The following is a 16200-nucleotide window of genomic DNA, read 5'->3' on the forward strand; positions in this document are numbered from 1 at the left end:
AAACTAAGCTTCGTCACAAAAATTCACTTCAACACTATCCCGTCCGTCTGCAGGTCTCAGAGAAAAAAGGAAGTGGGGTCTTAACACAGGACGCCAACCAGAGTTAAGAGCTTGGCTTTTTATCTTTCCCGCGGGTTCCTAAAGGACCAACCGCACCGACACTCCGGCGCCCTCCGCGCCACTTCCGTTCGCGCATTTTAATTACGACACTGCGTCAGCTCTCGCGGTATCATCCGGTTGCGGAGGCCCTTTAACAAAGATCTCGCGAAATTTGTTCTACAAGTCCAAGATAGCCTCTCACCCTCCCCTACTCCACCCCCCAACCTGTCTTTCCTTTCTCCGTCTCAGTCACAAAATTCTCCCCTCCCCTCCCTCGAGCTCACGGCCTTCCTCCTGTTTCCGATTTCTGGCCGGAACCGGAAGTTTAGTGGGCGGGGCCCGGCGGCGGAAAACGCAGCGGAGCCGGAGCCGGGACTCGGCTGTGGCCGCTGCTTCTGTCCCCGCCACGCATCGCCGTGGCTCCAGGGTGAAGGTCGGTCCGGAGGCGGGTGGGCGCGTGTCTCCCCCGGAGTGTCCGGGCGGCAGCCTTCCCTGGCCCCCCGGGCTCCGCGAGGGATCATGTCTACAGCCTCTGCCGCTTCCTCCTCCTCCTCGTCTTCGGCCGGTGAGATGATCGAAGCCCCCTCCCAAGTCCTCAACTTTGAAGAGATCGACTACAAGGAGATCGAGGTGGAAGAGGTGAGCGAGGCCTGGCACGGGGCTCCGGCCCCGCCCGTCGCCGCTTCTGCTTTGGCCCGGCTCTTAAGGCGCCTCCCGTCTCACCCTCCGGGCCCCGCAGGGTCCACCCCGGAGTCCCCACAGAGACTGGGTGTAAAGGGGACTCTCCGCGTTCAGCTGCTCCGGGGTAGCGCTCTTTTTTTCTCACTTCGGCACTCTTGAGTTTGGATTTGATAGTCTAGTGCCTGGATTTGGGTCATCTCAAACAGAAGGATGGACTGGTGAGGTAGTGTGGTCCTCCAGTTATTATGTCTGTAAGTAGTAAATTCATCAAAGACCGCGGCCGCTTTGGAGTTTCAACTCACTAAGACGTGGTGTTCTTAAGGGCCAAGGATTGTTTTCTGTTCGACTTCTAGCGCAGTGCCTGGCACGTAGTGGATGCTCAATAAATGCTTGGTAAATTAGCACATCATCGTGTCTAATAAAGTGTTTCCCGAGTACCGAATGGTTCTCAGTTTCGCCGATTCCGCAGAGCAGTAGTCGTAATATTAAATCTTCTGCCTTCAGTTTCACTAATTTAGATGAATTTCACCATTAGTAATGTAGACTGGTCTAGAAGAAAAGATATTTCCAGTAGCATTTTCTGAAGAGATAACTAATGATTTCCGTGACAACCAGAATATACCACCAGACAAATCGCTGTTAGAAAACCTGAATCCATTCTTTATTCTGCAATAATTTGTGTTATTTTAGAGCAAAGTAATAATGTGCCTTTAATACATTGCTGCTTTTCAGATTCACAGAGGAGTAAATTGGTTATAAGGACCATAAAATTTAGAAAAGTAAAAACTGTGTATATATATTTTAAAGACACACTTCAGAAAGTCTTAAAACTTTGGTTGAAAATAGTATTTATCAGTTGCCATTTATTTATCATTTTTAAAGATTATTAAGCCCTTTGCTTAATATGCTGTAAAGAACCTGTACGTTCTCTATTGTAGATTCTCAAAGAGTTATCTCTACTTTAAAAATCCAAAATTATTTTTAGGGAATGGCAAGCTGAAAGTAGTGAGATAATTATCATTCAACAAATAAAATTTTTTCTATGCAGGTTTTGGAAGAATAATGGATTACTCAGTCATATTTTTTTATTGCATGAAGTGACCTTAGAGATCACTGAGAACAACCTCATTTTACAAGGTAGTGTAAGTGGGAAGGAGGCCTTTGCAGTTAGAGGAACGTTCAGAATATCAGTTATGCAGCTTATTAGGTGTGTGATTTAGAGCAAGTTTCCTAACTAACCCCTTTGAGCTTTACTTTACTTAACTGTAAAATAGGGATAATAATTTCTATTTCATTTTATCTGTATAACAGATCCTGTTAGGCAGTATGTGCAAGACACCCAACACAGTGCCTGACACATATTACTAGGAAACAGTTCCAGAGAGAGACAGTGACCTGCTTTAAGGTCACATGGCTAAAAGAAGGACCTGTATTTTGAAGAGAGGGGAATTTTTGTGTGTGTATGTGTGTTTTCTGTTGAGGCTATGATAAATTCCTTTTTCAGAAGTGGATAGTTGATCCAGCTTTCATGGCTAACATTCTTTCTTTTTTAAGAATAAAACTTCAGTGAGTCAGTATAAAAGAATTGCAGTTTTTAAATAAGCATTTACGTCTACTCTGTGGCAAACTGCTATGCTTGTAGACTACAAATTGTTATATAATAATAACTTGTGCTTCATAGTCTAACAAATGCTTTCACAGACTTACATCATTTGATTCTTACAACCGTAGTTTTCACACACTACTTTCTAAAGCACTTATATTCTTGCTTCTTGGAAGAATGAAAGTTACTAAGGAGACATCATTTTGTTGCTCTTCCACCAAAGCCATTTAACTTCTGATTAGATTTTTATGTTTCCCAAGACCCTCTTTCAGTTTAGATAATGTTTCAACCTTTCTTTGGTATATTTAGGACATTCTTGAGGAGTAGATTTTTGGTTTTAGATGAGAATTTCTAATATTAGGCAGTCATTTGGGTTTTTTTTTTTTCATTTTTTAATACTAGTTTATTTTCACTTTAGAGATTGACTTTGGATCTTTCTAATGTTGAGACTATTACATAATTTCCATCATATTCTTCACTTGCACATACATTTTTTTAATATCAGTTTATTTTCACTTTAAAGATTGAATTTGGACCTTTCTAATGTTGAGACTGTTACATAATTTCCATCATCATTTGCCCACATTAAAACAGTGTTATATAATCCAGGGTGCACCATGGGCACTCAATAACTATTTCTCATCTTAGAATCTGCTTCTAAGTCAAAATCATGAATAAGAGAACAGAGGAAGATGACCAGAAACAAAAAGTATTTTACATTGTTTTCAGTATTTTGTATGGTACAAATATATTGCCTATAAATAAAATTATATTCTATATTTTTCAGATAGCAATGTAATTGAATTAGCATCCTATCAATTCAGTTAGAAACTATGTAAAAAAAATACTCCAACCACAGACCAAATTTGCAGTCATTTAATAGTGCATATTTTTTAAGCATCAGCTGATTTTAATCCTTACATTCCTAATATTTTGACTCAGTAATATCAGCGTGACGTTTCCTAAATTGAATTCTGATATCAAATTATGTAAGGTCTCAGCTTCAGAAATGTATGTAGGTATTTTTTTTTAAGTCATTTAGTTTTTACCATTCTGGATCTGAGTATAAAAATGTTAGAATAAATTGTGAGGTATGTACATTGGGGACGAGGTTGCAAGAAGCAGTAAAGGCACTGCAGAGTAGTGAAAAGCGAACTGGGCTGGGTATTTAGAAAATTTAGATGCTGTACTGATTCTGCCATAATGTATTTCAGTAACCTTGAGCAAGGCACTTCATTTTTCTGGGTCTCTACTTTCTCGTGTAAAATGTGAGATTGAACAAGATCATTTAAGGTCTCTTCCGGTTCTAAAATGAAAACACATTTGTTGTTTCCAGTATTTATGCTCTATTTCCATGGTAAACTTTGACAGTGATCATCTTCTGTGGAATGTAGTTGGTGACCAAGTAATCCTGGTTAGACAGGGCAAGTGATATCCCCATTTTGCAGATCTTGACAATTGGTCAGAGTTTGATTTGCCAGAAACCTCATGCCTAAGTAAATGGTAGAGCTGGCAATTGAATTTGCAGTTTCTCACTTCTGAGTCAGTTGCTCTTTCCGTGGGATTTATTTACAGTGTTGTTTTAGTTCTTTCTGAAATATTCTGTAACCAAACCTCATTCTGAGGATGGGGAAACAAAATACTGATTTCCTTTACAGTAGTTAGTTGAATACTCTCCTCCTGTGCACGAATACTGCTAAGGTACTGTGAAAGACGAATAGAATAATCCTAGAGTTCTCTCCTTAAAATTTTTGACTTACTGTGAGACTAGAGTAAATACAGAACAGTAAATAATTACATTTTCAGAACCATAAATTTAAAACTATGAATATAATGTAAATTGAGCACTTAAGCCAAAATAGCGTTAATCACAGAAGGCTCCATTGAGTGGAAGAGAGTTTGAAACTGGATTGTGAATGAAGTAAGCATCATAGATTAGGAAGGGCACTAAGAGGAATTGTCTTTGCAGTTGTTCCTCTGGCTAGAATGCCCTTCCCCCCAGAACTTTGCATGGCTGTCTCCTTCTCACTGTTCAAGTCTCACCTCAAATGTTGCTTCCGTAGAGGAGCATTCCCTGAGCACACTAGGTCTTTGTCACTTCTGTTATCCTTCATGGCACTTATCAGTACCCAGAATTGTATATCCCCCAGCAAAATGTAAGGTGCCTTACTCACACTTGTAACTCCAATGCTTAGCACCTAGAAAGTTTTTTAATAAATATTTGTTGAATGAATAAATGAAGTTACCACAGCATAATCATGAGAATTCAGTTCCCATCTGGTTCTCTTAAATTACATGTTATAAAAACCAGTGGTTAAGATAAATGTAGTGATTTAAGGCAGCATTTACACTAGAAATGAAATCTAATTCTCTTTCCAAATGTTGATTCCTTTATACCTAGCAAATAACTTTTGTCTAGCAGGGGCAAAAGATGCTGTAAAGGATAAGATGCCATGAGTAAGCCGTTTATTGGTGGGCCTTTACTAAAATGCTAAAAAGACCCTCTTTGGCATGGTTGCTTTTTTAAATGGAGACCCACAGTGTTGACCTAAGTGTAGCATATGAGCAAAGCGTGTATAAACATTGCAGCATTTATATGCTCTTAAGCTTTATAATAGCGACACAAAAATTTTGTTTAAGGGGAAATGAAGAAAGAACTTTGACAGTGATATATATTTTGTAGTTTTAGGTTATAGGTATATGGGCAACTGATAATAGAGAAAAACCTAATTTATAGTGGCCTGAATAAACTGAGTCCATAGATTTATTAGTCAGTTTTTAATTATGGATATCCAAAATTATTAATAAACTCTTCCATGTGAAATTTAGTGGTCGTTGGTTTCAGTAGAAACCTGGAATTGTTATCACAGTGAAGAGGTAGACACAGCAATAACTTTTATATTGTGCATGTGTAGCTTAAAAGATGACAAGGGCATATTATTTGAAAGAAAAGCCTATTAAATGGGTCAGATGTCTTATGACAGGCTTTAAAAGACTACAAGAACAATTCAAAAGAAAGTTTGAATAATCAAAGCTTTACTTTTGTGTTATCAAATCTGTCTTGTCAGCAAATGGCAATTGCACTCTGCCACAGTTTATTAATAGATATTGAAGTTCTGAAATAGTTGGAGGCTCCAAGTTCTAACTAATAAATGTAAGATCTATGCTTGTTCTGTCATGTTCCAAATTTCTAGCCAGAGCAATGGCAGCATAGCCAGGGTCTATTCACATAGTCCACAGAACAGGGCCAAACCAAACTGACAGCTATAGTCACTGAACTAAAAATAATATGAATGGGGGACAATTAAGAATTATTTCTTAGTAAACTAAGAGCGCAAGGGCATACGTCCTGTTCCATTTAGTCTAGTTTAGCTGTTTTTTTGTTTTTAATAATTTGACTTGGATGAAGGAATGGAGTAGTCTTCCGTCCTAAAGAAAATTAGTCTTTAAAGGAATTACTTTCTCTAAATACAGACAACAAATTCTGGTTTTGATTTTTATGCCTTTTAATACTAATCACACGGAAATATTCTGTATACCATCTCTCATGTACTTCTGTTATATTTTTTGTTAAGAAGTTAAATTTAGAGCCAGCCCTGATGGTCTCGTGGTTAAAGTTCAGCGTGCTGTGCTTCACCGGCCTGGGTTCGCTTCCTGGAAGCGGAACCACACCACCCGTCTATCAGTAGCCACACTGTGGCAGCTGCTCACATAGAAAAACTAGAAGGGCTTACAACTAGAATATACAACTATGTACTGGGGTTTTGGGGAGGAAAAAACAAAAAGGGAAAGCTGGCAACATATGTCAGCTCAGGGCAAATCTTTCCCTGAGGGGGAAAAAAACGAAATTAAGTTTAAATCTGCTTTACTGTATGAGACTAAAGTTGTGGACCCGAAACCAAGAGGCTGAACCACAGGAGGAAGGATGCATATCATAAGAGAATTAATCTAAGAACATTTTAATTTAGAAAACATCCATAAATTTAGAAGGAAATATTTCTAAATTGACTTCCCTTTTAAAACCCAAGTACTCTTTGAACTCCTCTGTTCTTCTATTTTTACAGATGAGGGATTTTGAAAAATATCTAAAACATTTATTTCTAGGTTCACCATTTTGGATGGATGTCTTTGATGGGAGAGTTACTTATACTTTGGATGTCTGCCCCTTTTTACACTCTTTTTTTTTGGAGGAAGATTAGCCCTGAGCTAACATCCACTGCCAGTCCTTCTCTTTTTGCTGAGGAAGATTGGCCCTGAGCTAACATCTGTGCCCATCTCCTCCACCTTATATTGGGACGCCTGCCACAGCATGGCTTAATGAGCGGTGCATAGGTCCACGCCTGCGATCCGAACTGGGGGACCTCAGGCCGCCAAAACAGAGCACACAAACTTAACCGCTGCGCCACCAGGCCAGCCCCCTTTTTTACACTCCTGGTGAAAGTTGATCTTTGGGGAAAACTGTCATTCAAAATAATTGTTAATGATAATGTGTTGAAGAAATGTATATTATTCAGATATGAATGCAATCCAAAAAGCATATTTGATTTGTGAACTTGAATTCGAAATTTAATAGTAAGTAAAAAGTGACTTCCTTTCAGTGTTTGTAGTTTGATTATTAGCTTTTTCATTGTTTACCTCAGTTCCCACTGTCTTAATTTGCCATCTCTGCCTTTCTTTTCTGTTGATCTACCATGTTTCACGAAAAGCAGTGGATTGCTCACGAGAATTCTCCTTTTTCTTTCTTCCTGTCTCAGTGCCCTGGAAAACTTTCATAAATAATATCGACAGCAGGGGAGGGCTCTCTGGTATTTGTGATGGCTTCCACTGAAGTATCTTGTCTTACTGTTAATTATGTGTTTAATGTAACCTAATACAGTCATTCTCAAACATCAGAATCACCGGAAGGGCTTGTTAAAACACAGATTTCTGGGCCCTACTCTCAGACTCGGTAATTCTGGGTTGGAATCTGAGAAATTAGATTTCTCACAAATTTTGAGGTGATGCTGGTGCTTCTGCCCCAGAGACCGCATTTTGAGAGCCATTGGCTTAATGCTTTTGCTGTTTTTCTGTCTGCTTTCTTCTTGAAAGTCTTCTTTTGGCTTCTTGTGACACTCTCCTGGTTTGCCTGCTTCCTTATTGATTGCTCCTTCTCAGTTTTTCTGGTTCTTTCTCCTCTGTTTGTGTTTTAAATGTTGAAGTGCTTCAGACCTCAGTTCTGGGACCCCAGTATTTACATATTATTTTTTGGTGATCTCTTCCCGTTGATTGACTAGAAATACCAACTAAATGCTGATGACTCTCCCAAGCTTTTATCTCCTGCCTGACTTTTCCTCAACTCATGTTTCTGCTTTGTTTCTGGGTATCTCCACTCAGGTATCTAATACGCATCTTAAACTTTATATGGCTAAAACAGAACTCACTGTTATTAAAAAAACAAAAATCTGCTTGCTCTATTCTCTCTTCTCATTCATTAAAGTGTTGCCTAATCTAGACGTTATCCTTGATTCTTCTCTTTTCCTCTCCACCTTTCCTGCTGCATGGAGACCATCAGCAAGCTCTTTTGACTCTACCTCTAAAACATATCCCAGATCTGCCCATTTTTCTGCACTGCCATTAAGCTTGTCCTCGTTAGGAGAGCTATTCTCTCTTGCTTGGGCTGCTGTAATAGTCTCCTTCCTGGTCTTATTTATATACTTTAACTTTCCTACAATCCATTCTTCACATGAAAGTTAGAATGATTTTTTTTTTAATGTAAAATCATATTATGTGTCTCCTCCTTAAATTCCTCCACTTGCTTCCCTTTGTACTTAGACTGAAATCAAAACTCCTTTTCATGGTGCAGAGAGCCGATCAGAATCCAGACTGCCTCTGTCTCCAGCCTCAGCTTGCATCACTCTTCCCTTCTCCTACTATGCACCGCCCACACCAAACACTGCAAGTATTTCTCCAGGTCATCACTAAAATGGCACCTTTCTCAGCGAGGCCTTGCAGGACTACCCTGTTTAAAATTGCATTGGGGAGGAATACACACACACACAAAATTATGCTCCTTTTCTTAGCACACTTAGCATTTTCTAAAATATTATATCTTTTTCTTATATGCCTTGCTTTCTCTTTATTTACCTCCCTCCCTAAGAATAGGAGGAGTAAGAGCAAGGATTTTTGTTTGGTTTGTTCACTTCTATGTCTTGAGTGCCTAGGATAGTACCTAGCCTATAGATGGGGTTCAAATATTGTTGAATAGGGAATGAGGGGTTTTTTTTCCCTTTACATTAGTTGTTTCTTCTTTGGTTGTTCCTTGAGTCATTCAAATATCAAGGTAGTAACCTTCTCAGATGGCCTTCCTCTGCTCGTCGGCCTGAAGTTTCCACCAGTCTCTTTGTCATACCTTCTTATGTTTTTGTTTTCTACATGGCATTTTTTTAGTCTAATACTTTTCTTATTCATCTTTTTATCTATTGACTGTCCTTTCTCCCCTTAATTGAAAGTACACTCCATATAGATCAGGGCCTTTGTCTTATTTACTGCTCTATCTCTGGTATCCCAAATGGCACCTGAATATAGTAGACATTGAAGAGATATTGGTTTAGGGAGTAAACAAATGAAGTTCATCATTGTCCTGGCATAAGCCTCACTTTTTCCCCTTGAAAGCAGGACACCTTGCCCATTTCTTTCTGCTCACTGACTAGGCCTTCCGCTTTGATGTTCATTGATCCTTGAAACTCAGCTGAGCTCTACATTTAGTTCCCTGTCTTTGAGCCGTCTACAGCCTCTGATATGTGTGCCAACGCTCTGCCCTACGCAAGCCTCCTTCCTACTGTCAGAATAGTCTTTAATTTTCAGTTACCATGCTTTTCTCGTGGGAAGAGTTTTTCTGTATCATTTCCATGTCTGTTGGGGCTGAGATAACATGAGTAGGGCCTCCCGCTACCTATCTCCCTTGCCAGTCTTACTCATTTGTAGCTTCCCGTGTTGGCAAAGTATATTCTATGAGGCTGCCTCCTCCTGGGCATCTCAGTGAGAACTGGGTGAGGGTTAAGTCCTTTCTGCCCTCACATCCATAAGTGTATCCCAGAAGGGGAGGAGGTGATTCTTGAGCCACCTTCACAGCCTCTCACCTTTGGCTCTCTTCAGCTGATGTTTAAAAAATTGTGTTATTATTTTGTCTTGAATTTCTTCTCTACTTCACTTGCATCCCATGAAGGTAGGGGGTCAATTCTTTATATATATATATTTTTTTCACCCCTAATAACCCCACATTTGTGCCATTTGAAAAAATGGAAAGTCATTTTTTAATACTGTGATATGGTGTTTTATAAGAAATATATGTTTAGTCATTCAGATGACGAAAATATATTTCTCATATATATTCCATCTTTGTCCGTGGTTCCTGGCTCACAGCTCCCAAAGCCCTCCAAATTTCCTTCCTAAGTGATGAGAGCAATAAAAATGTCTCTCTCTTTTTTTCTTTTATGTCTTTTTTTATGTCAATGAGTTACTTTTGAAGCACACCTTAGAATCGGGGCTGGTTGCCAGGAGAACCAATCATGTGATTAGAGGGTTGGAAGTTTTAATCCCAACACCACCACCCCCGCCACCACCACCACCCCACCTCTGGGGAGACGAGAGGGGCTGGAGGTTGAATCAGTTACCAATGGCCAGTGATTTAATCAGTCCTGCCTGTGTAATGAAGCCTCCATAAAGACGCTAAAGGATTGGGTTTGGAGAGCTTCAGGGTTGTTGAACACGTAGAGACGCGGGGAGAGCAGTCCACAGAGAGGGCTTGGAAGCTCCGCACCCTTTCCCCATACCTTGCCCTGTGCATCTCTTCCATCTGGCTGTTCCTGAGTTATATCCTTTGTAATAAACTGGTGATCTAGTAAGTAAAATGTTTTTCTGTGAGGTGCTCTAGCAAATTAATTGAACCCAAGGAGGGGGTCACTGGAACCTTCAATCTGTAGTCAGTTGGTCAGAAGCTCAGCTGGATTGGGGGGGCAGTCCTGTAGAACTGATCCCTTAACCTATGGAATCTGATGCTCTCTCTAGTTAGAGAGTGTCGGAATTTAGCTGAATTGCAAGACACCCAACTGGTATCTGAGAATTGCTTGGTAGTGTGGGGAAACTCGCCTCCATACATTGCAGTTAGTGATCAGAATCATTAAGTACACAGAAATTTTATTCTTTAAGCATTGACTCTGCTTCTAACGTCACTCCTTTGAATTCATAGCAATTTTTTTTTGTCGTATATTTCAGTTTATGTGTACAACCTTGGGCATCTTGGACTTTCTTTATCGTCATTTTAGATCTTTTGTTTCACCATACATATGAAATATCTTACGGCCCTAATGTGAGTGGAGGCTTCTTAAGGCCATGGGTTCTCATCATACATGAATATGCCTATTTTGTCTTTCAGGGTGTTCCAAAAAACTGCTTTCTTAAGCAAAAGGGAGAAAGTTTATCATGTCCTCGTTTCCCCACATTTTGTTCCCATGCTTTTAAGTCAAAAGATCAGAGTCAGTCATCATCTCAGCACTAGGTGGCACTTGTGCATCACAGTCAGTCATACACACCTAACAGTTTTTGTGACAAGTGCATGATCCACATATATGTTTGGAATCCGTGCATGGGCATTCCTGAGAATAGGAAAATGAAGCAAGAAGAGACCTACTAAGTACTAGTTTCCTTGATGTATTTGTAAATACGTGGTTGAAGAATAAATTAAATTACTTCATAATCACTATTTCTTAGTAATATCAATAGGTAGGCTGGTCTCCATCCACAGCTTATTAGCCTAATATCCCCCTAAAGTTGAAATTTGTTTCAGGACCTGTTTGCTATTCATCGTGGTTAATTGTGAGAAATGAGTAGCACAGCTCGTTCCACTGATTCCTACCCAACTCCAAGCACTTATTGTTCTTTTGTAGTATTTAAGGAAATGCCCGGTTTTGACTTATGAACCTTATAGATATTCACTGAGGAAAATGTAAACATCTCCTTTTTACTCTCAAGAAAACAAAAGCTGAAAGATGTTAACTTGCCCAGCATTAATTGCTAATAGGTTCCGGAACTTAGATTCGAACTAAAGCCTGTGGATTCCAGAGCCCAGGCGTGCTCTCCATTATTCTAATGCTACTAGTTTTAGCCAGTACCTATTCATGTTAAAGTAACTGGATGACAAGTGCAAATGACTGATAATTGCTTCCTTTCTCTTATGAGAAGTGTGGAGGAGAGCAAGAGCCTAAACAGCAGGAAGACCCTGAGTACCGGGGGGTTGGAAAGGGAAAAAGGGAAAGTCACCAAAGGAAAGACTAACCACCAGAGGTGCTGGCCTTCTTTGGCCTAGAGGCAGCCCAGTTTCCTTTAAGCCAATGATGAATAGAAGCTGAATATAGAGTGAATTGGTTATTATATACCCTAGGCTTCAAATCCTGGGTTTTCTGAATACTTACTGACCAGTGGGATCTTGGGCACTTTGCACTGTGTGACTCAGTTTACTTACCTTTAAAATGGAGGAGGATTAAATGTGTTAATACATGAAAAGCTACCTGGCACATGGTAAACATTCAATAAATGTTAACCATTTGTGTGGTTTTTATATGTTAAGCAACATGAGAAATGTCCGTACCACTTTGCGTAATGTATGAAGTAGAATTTGAGCAATGGCTAGAGTGGCCGTACATCCCAGTTTACAACTACTGTCCTGCTTGTTACTGTTAACACCCCCTTCTTTCTCTACAAAGAAGCCGATGTTGATGATAAACTATTTGATCACCCTAGCTGCAGCTGACTTTGTTATAGAAGAGTTTTGTGCCCAGGATTTATTTGTGTAGGTTTGTGTGAAGTGAAGACTCCTCCTCCAAGGGAAGCTGAAACTGGTACTTTCTGATATATAATACAGATGTATGTGTACAAATTAGGATCTCTAACATTCTGCTGTTAGACTGCCTGACTTCAAACCGCATTTGCCATTTACTAGCCATATAGCCTTAGGCAAGTTAGTTTATGTCTTTAAACCCAGGTGCTTCCTCTGTACATTGAGGATAGCATTAGTACCTGTCTCCTAGGGTTGTGTAAATGAGGTAATGGAAGTAAAGCACTTAGCTCATTGCCTGCTACATAGAAAGTACATGCTAAAATGAGCTGTACTGGGAGGTAGATTTTTCACTTGAGGAAAAGGCATTGACACGAAGTACTTAGATCCGTTGAAAGTTGGAAGATCGGAGTAAAGGACACTTAACTTTACAATGATAAAATCTGATGATTTTGTTCTAACAAGTATCAAAAGCTATTTTTTTGTTTTGTTTTCTTCTTGTGCTTTTTATGTTATGGTAAGTTTATAGAAGTAGAGAGAATAGCATGAGAGAACAATGAACCCTTGAGGGTACCCATTGGTTAACTTTAACAATAATACAACACATAGCCAATCTTTATTTTATAACTTTTTAAAAATAACGTTTAATAACCCATATTTTACATATCATAAAATTCACCCATTTGAAATGTACGATAATTTGTACAAATATACTTGTTTTTACAACCATTACCATAAATCAGTTTTCAAACATTTTCCTCACCTTGGTAGGATTCCTCTTACCTGTTTACAGTTAATCCCAATTTCCACTCTCAGCCCCAGGCAACCACTGATCTTCTTTCAATCTGTGTAGATTTGCCTTTTCTGGATATTGCATATAAATGGAATTCTACATTATGTGGTCTCTTGTGTCTGACTTCTTTACCTTAGCATAGTGTTTTTAAGGTTCATCCGTGTTGTAGCATTGCAGTAGTTCCGTTTTCTTGACAAATAGTAATTCATTCTGTAGATAATAACACATTTTGTCTATCCTTCACAATCACCAATCTTTTACCATCTATATTTTCATCCTTTCCCGTCTACACCCTATTGGATTATTCAAAAGCTATTTTTAATTTCATGAATATGATAGGTCAAAACAGTTTTTAAATGTTCCTGCTTTTTATTTTTTCTAAACCATATTCTCTCTATCCTCCCATTCATCTTGCCTGTTTTGGTTTGATTTTGTCTCCAACAGTCTTTTTTGTTTGTTGTTTTTGGTTTTACTTGAGAATGAAGAAGTGTCTAGACCATAAATTTTCAAAAACAAAGACAAGTGCATGTCATTCTCTCCTCACTTTAATAAAAATTCATACTTGTTCAGTGGCAAATCCAGAGAGTACTGGTTTCTGAAGTCTTCTTCAATTAGTCTTTCAGATTGGCTTCAGTGTTATATGTTAGGCTGGATCTATTTGTTTCTAATTCTTAGGGTGTTTTTTTTTTAATCTCAGGTTGTTGGAAGAGGAGCCTTTGGAGTAGTTTGCAAAGCTAAGTGGAGAGCAAAAGATGTTGCTATTAAACAAATAGAAAGTGAATCTGAGAGGAAAGCTTTTATTGTAGAGGTAAGTTGAGATGTCATTTCTGTTGTCGTATCTTCACCCATGATACATTGTGAATTTAATATTATGAAAAAAAGTGTTTGTCAAGTGTAAGGTTGGAATTACTAAGGCATTGGTAGTGGGAATGGAGAAGAGGGAATTAATTCAAGAGCTGGGAGATGGAGTGTAGGGAAGAGTGTACAAGTAGGCAGAAAGAGTGCAGATTTTAGGTCAGAGAGACCAAAGTTCAAACTCTGGCTGCACTACTTCCTACCTGTAGGTATAGCAGCTCTCCTACCCTCTCTGAGCCTTATCTTAAAGGTCCCTCATCTTTAAGATAGAAATTATAATACCTACCTTGCAGAGTTGTGAGAATTATACAATATCTATAAAGTGGCCACCAGGGCCCAAAATAGAGTAGGTGGATGATTCAACCATAGCTATGAAGATGATGATAATCACAATGACATGGCTTCTTCTGCTTTGCGTAAGTCAACTCAATGCCATCTCTGGATGGTGTCCTAACATTTCTTGGGAAAGTTAATTTCTTCTTCTTATATGTGCTTACATGTACTTATCTTGTTCATAACTCCTGTTATAGAACTTTGAACATTGCTTTATTTGTTTACATGTCTGTCCCCCAACTAAGCTCTAGAGCGGTGATTCTCTGCCATTCTGGGCAGGGCCTTAGGACCACAGTGCCTGCTACATAGTAAATAGTGATTTGAATGATTACACAGTTGATTAATGATTAACATTTTGTACAACCCTAAGAGTTTAAAGATGCTTTGAAATCAGTTCTTAAAAGATTAGCACTTTTTTGGGGGCCAGCCCGGTGGCTGAGTGGTTAAGTTCGCGCGCTCCACTGCAGGTGGCCCAGTGTTTCGTTGGTTCGAATCCTGGGCGCAGACATGGCACTGCTCATCAAACCACGCTGAGGCAGCGTCCCACATGCCAAAACTAGAAGGACCCACAACGAAGAATATACAACTATGTACCGGGGGGCTTTGGGGAGAAAAAGGAAAAAAAAATGTAAAAAAAAAATCTTAGAAAAAAAAAAGATTAGCACTTTTTAAAAGAAACTTTAATTTGTTACAGCTTCGGCAGTTATCCCGTGTGAACCATCCTAATATTGTAAAGCTATATGGCGCCTGCTTGAATCCAGTAAGTTTGTCACTTTTTCATTGTCACCTGTCTATAAGAAATGACATGGCAGGTGTGTGCAGTTGTATAGTTTATGAAGCTATGTTGATTTGTTATGTTACATTATTTCTGAAAAAAAATTGTACTTTATGTATTTGTTTCTAGTCTTTGAGTAACACAGTATATTGGAGGAGTTGTCTTAGGTCGTCTTATCCAGTAACCTCATATTTTTATGAGGCTTATGATCTCCTGTGACAGCACCTACTCATTAGCATAGGAGAACATCCCCAACTTCTTGTGGTTATATTTTTACGTACATCTCCACTCTTAGACAGTGGGCCCCTAGAAGAGAAGATCTTAGATCATGGATACCTTTTTTTTCCCTCTAGTGACATTCACATGGTAGGGGCCAAAAGAATGATTTTTAATGCATTTATAAAATCAAAGGTTGAACTAAGTTATCTGTGATGTCCCCTAGAAGCTACAGCTCTGTAGTTAATTATTCTGGCATGTGTTTCCTTTAGGTGTGTCTGGTGATGGAATATGCTGAAGGGGGCTCTTTATATAATGGTGAGTGTCATTAGACCTGTCTTTAGTAGAGTAAAATAATTGAAAAGCTTTTAATATAAACTATAAGTTACTTAATGTTCTTCACAATTTACCCTCAGAGTCCCAAAAGGAGGTAATTAAAAAAAGAAATCAGCTCAAGATTAAAAATGAAAAGATGCTACAACATTAGTATATGAAATTTAGAAGTCTAAGTATATCAATCTTTTAAATTGATGGTACTTTTCATAATGTTAAAAGCATTTAAGTAAAGTAAAATTTGCTTTTTAAATAGATTTTAAAATATCTTCATACTTTTTTTCCTTTTGCTCTATCTTAGCTTTGAGCCTCCTCATTTTAAAACTCTTTAACCATACTTCCATTTCATTCTGCTTTCTTTTGATTTCTTTTCAAAAATAAAATTGAAAACTCACTTCATAGAACATTTTAATTATAACAATGGAAGAAAGCTGTGTATCATCTGGTTACCTTTATAGAAGAGAGCTCTTTCACTCTAAGAAATAGCAACCATATATGTAAATGTATTGTCTCTTGTTACACCACTTGTATAAAATAAATTGTTGCATTTTATTTTTTAAATTAACATTATTCTATGTAAGTTTTTACTTATGTTTACTGCCTATGTGTTCATCTGTTGTTAGTGGGTATCTAATATGCCATTGTTTTATTTGGGTGAACTATTTCTAGTTTTTAACTATTATAGAAAGCATCACTGTAAA

General features: G+C 38.5%; 1 protein-coding gene across 3 annotated transcripts in view; it reads left to right on the top strand.

Annotated features, from left to right (window-relative positions):
* Positions 1 to 349: 349 nt before the first annotated feature.
* MAP3K7 (mitogen-activated protein kinase kinase kinase 7) overlaps positions 350 to 16200 on the top strand; it is a 68836-nt gene continuing 52985 nt past the window's right edge. For 2 of the 3 annotated variants that reach the window (XR_006890669.1, XM_046676211.1), the window contains exons 1-4: positions 350 to 738; positions 13685 to 13795; positions 14870 to 14935; positions 15439 to 15484. Coding sequence is in view for 2 of the 3 variants with exons in the window: in XM_046676211.1 (XP_046532167.1) it covers positions 619 to 738; positions 13685 to 13795; positions 14870 to 14935; positions 15439 to 15484 (343 nt within the window). In the remaining variant the exon portion in view is untranslated. The remainder of the gene's footprint in view (positions 739 to 13684; positions 13796 to 14869; positions 14936 to 15438; positions 15485 to 16200) is intronic. The other variant, XM_046676212.1, reaches the window with a different exon arrangement.

Source organism: Equus quagga, chromosome 11 (genome assembly GCF_021613505.1).
Source record: "Equus quagga isolate Etosha38 chromosome 11, UCLA_HA_Equagga_1.0, whole genome shotgun sequence".
Classification (NCBI taxonomy): Eukaryota; Metazoa; Chordata; class Mammalia; order Perissodactyla; family Equidae; genus Equus; species Equus quagga.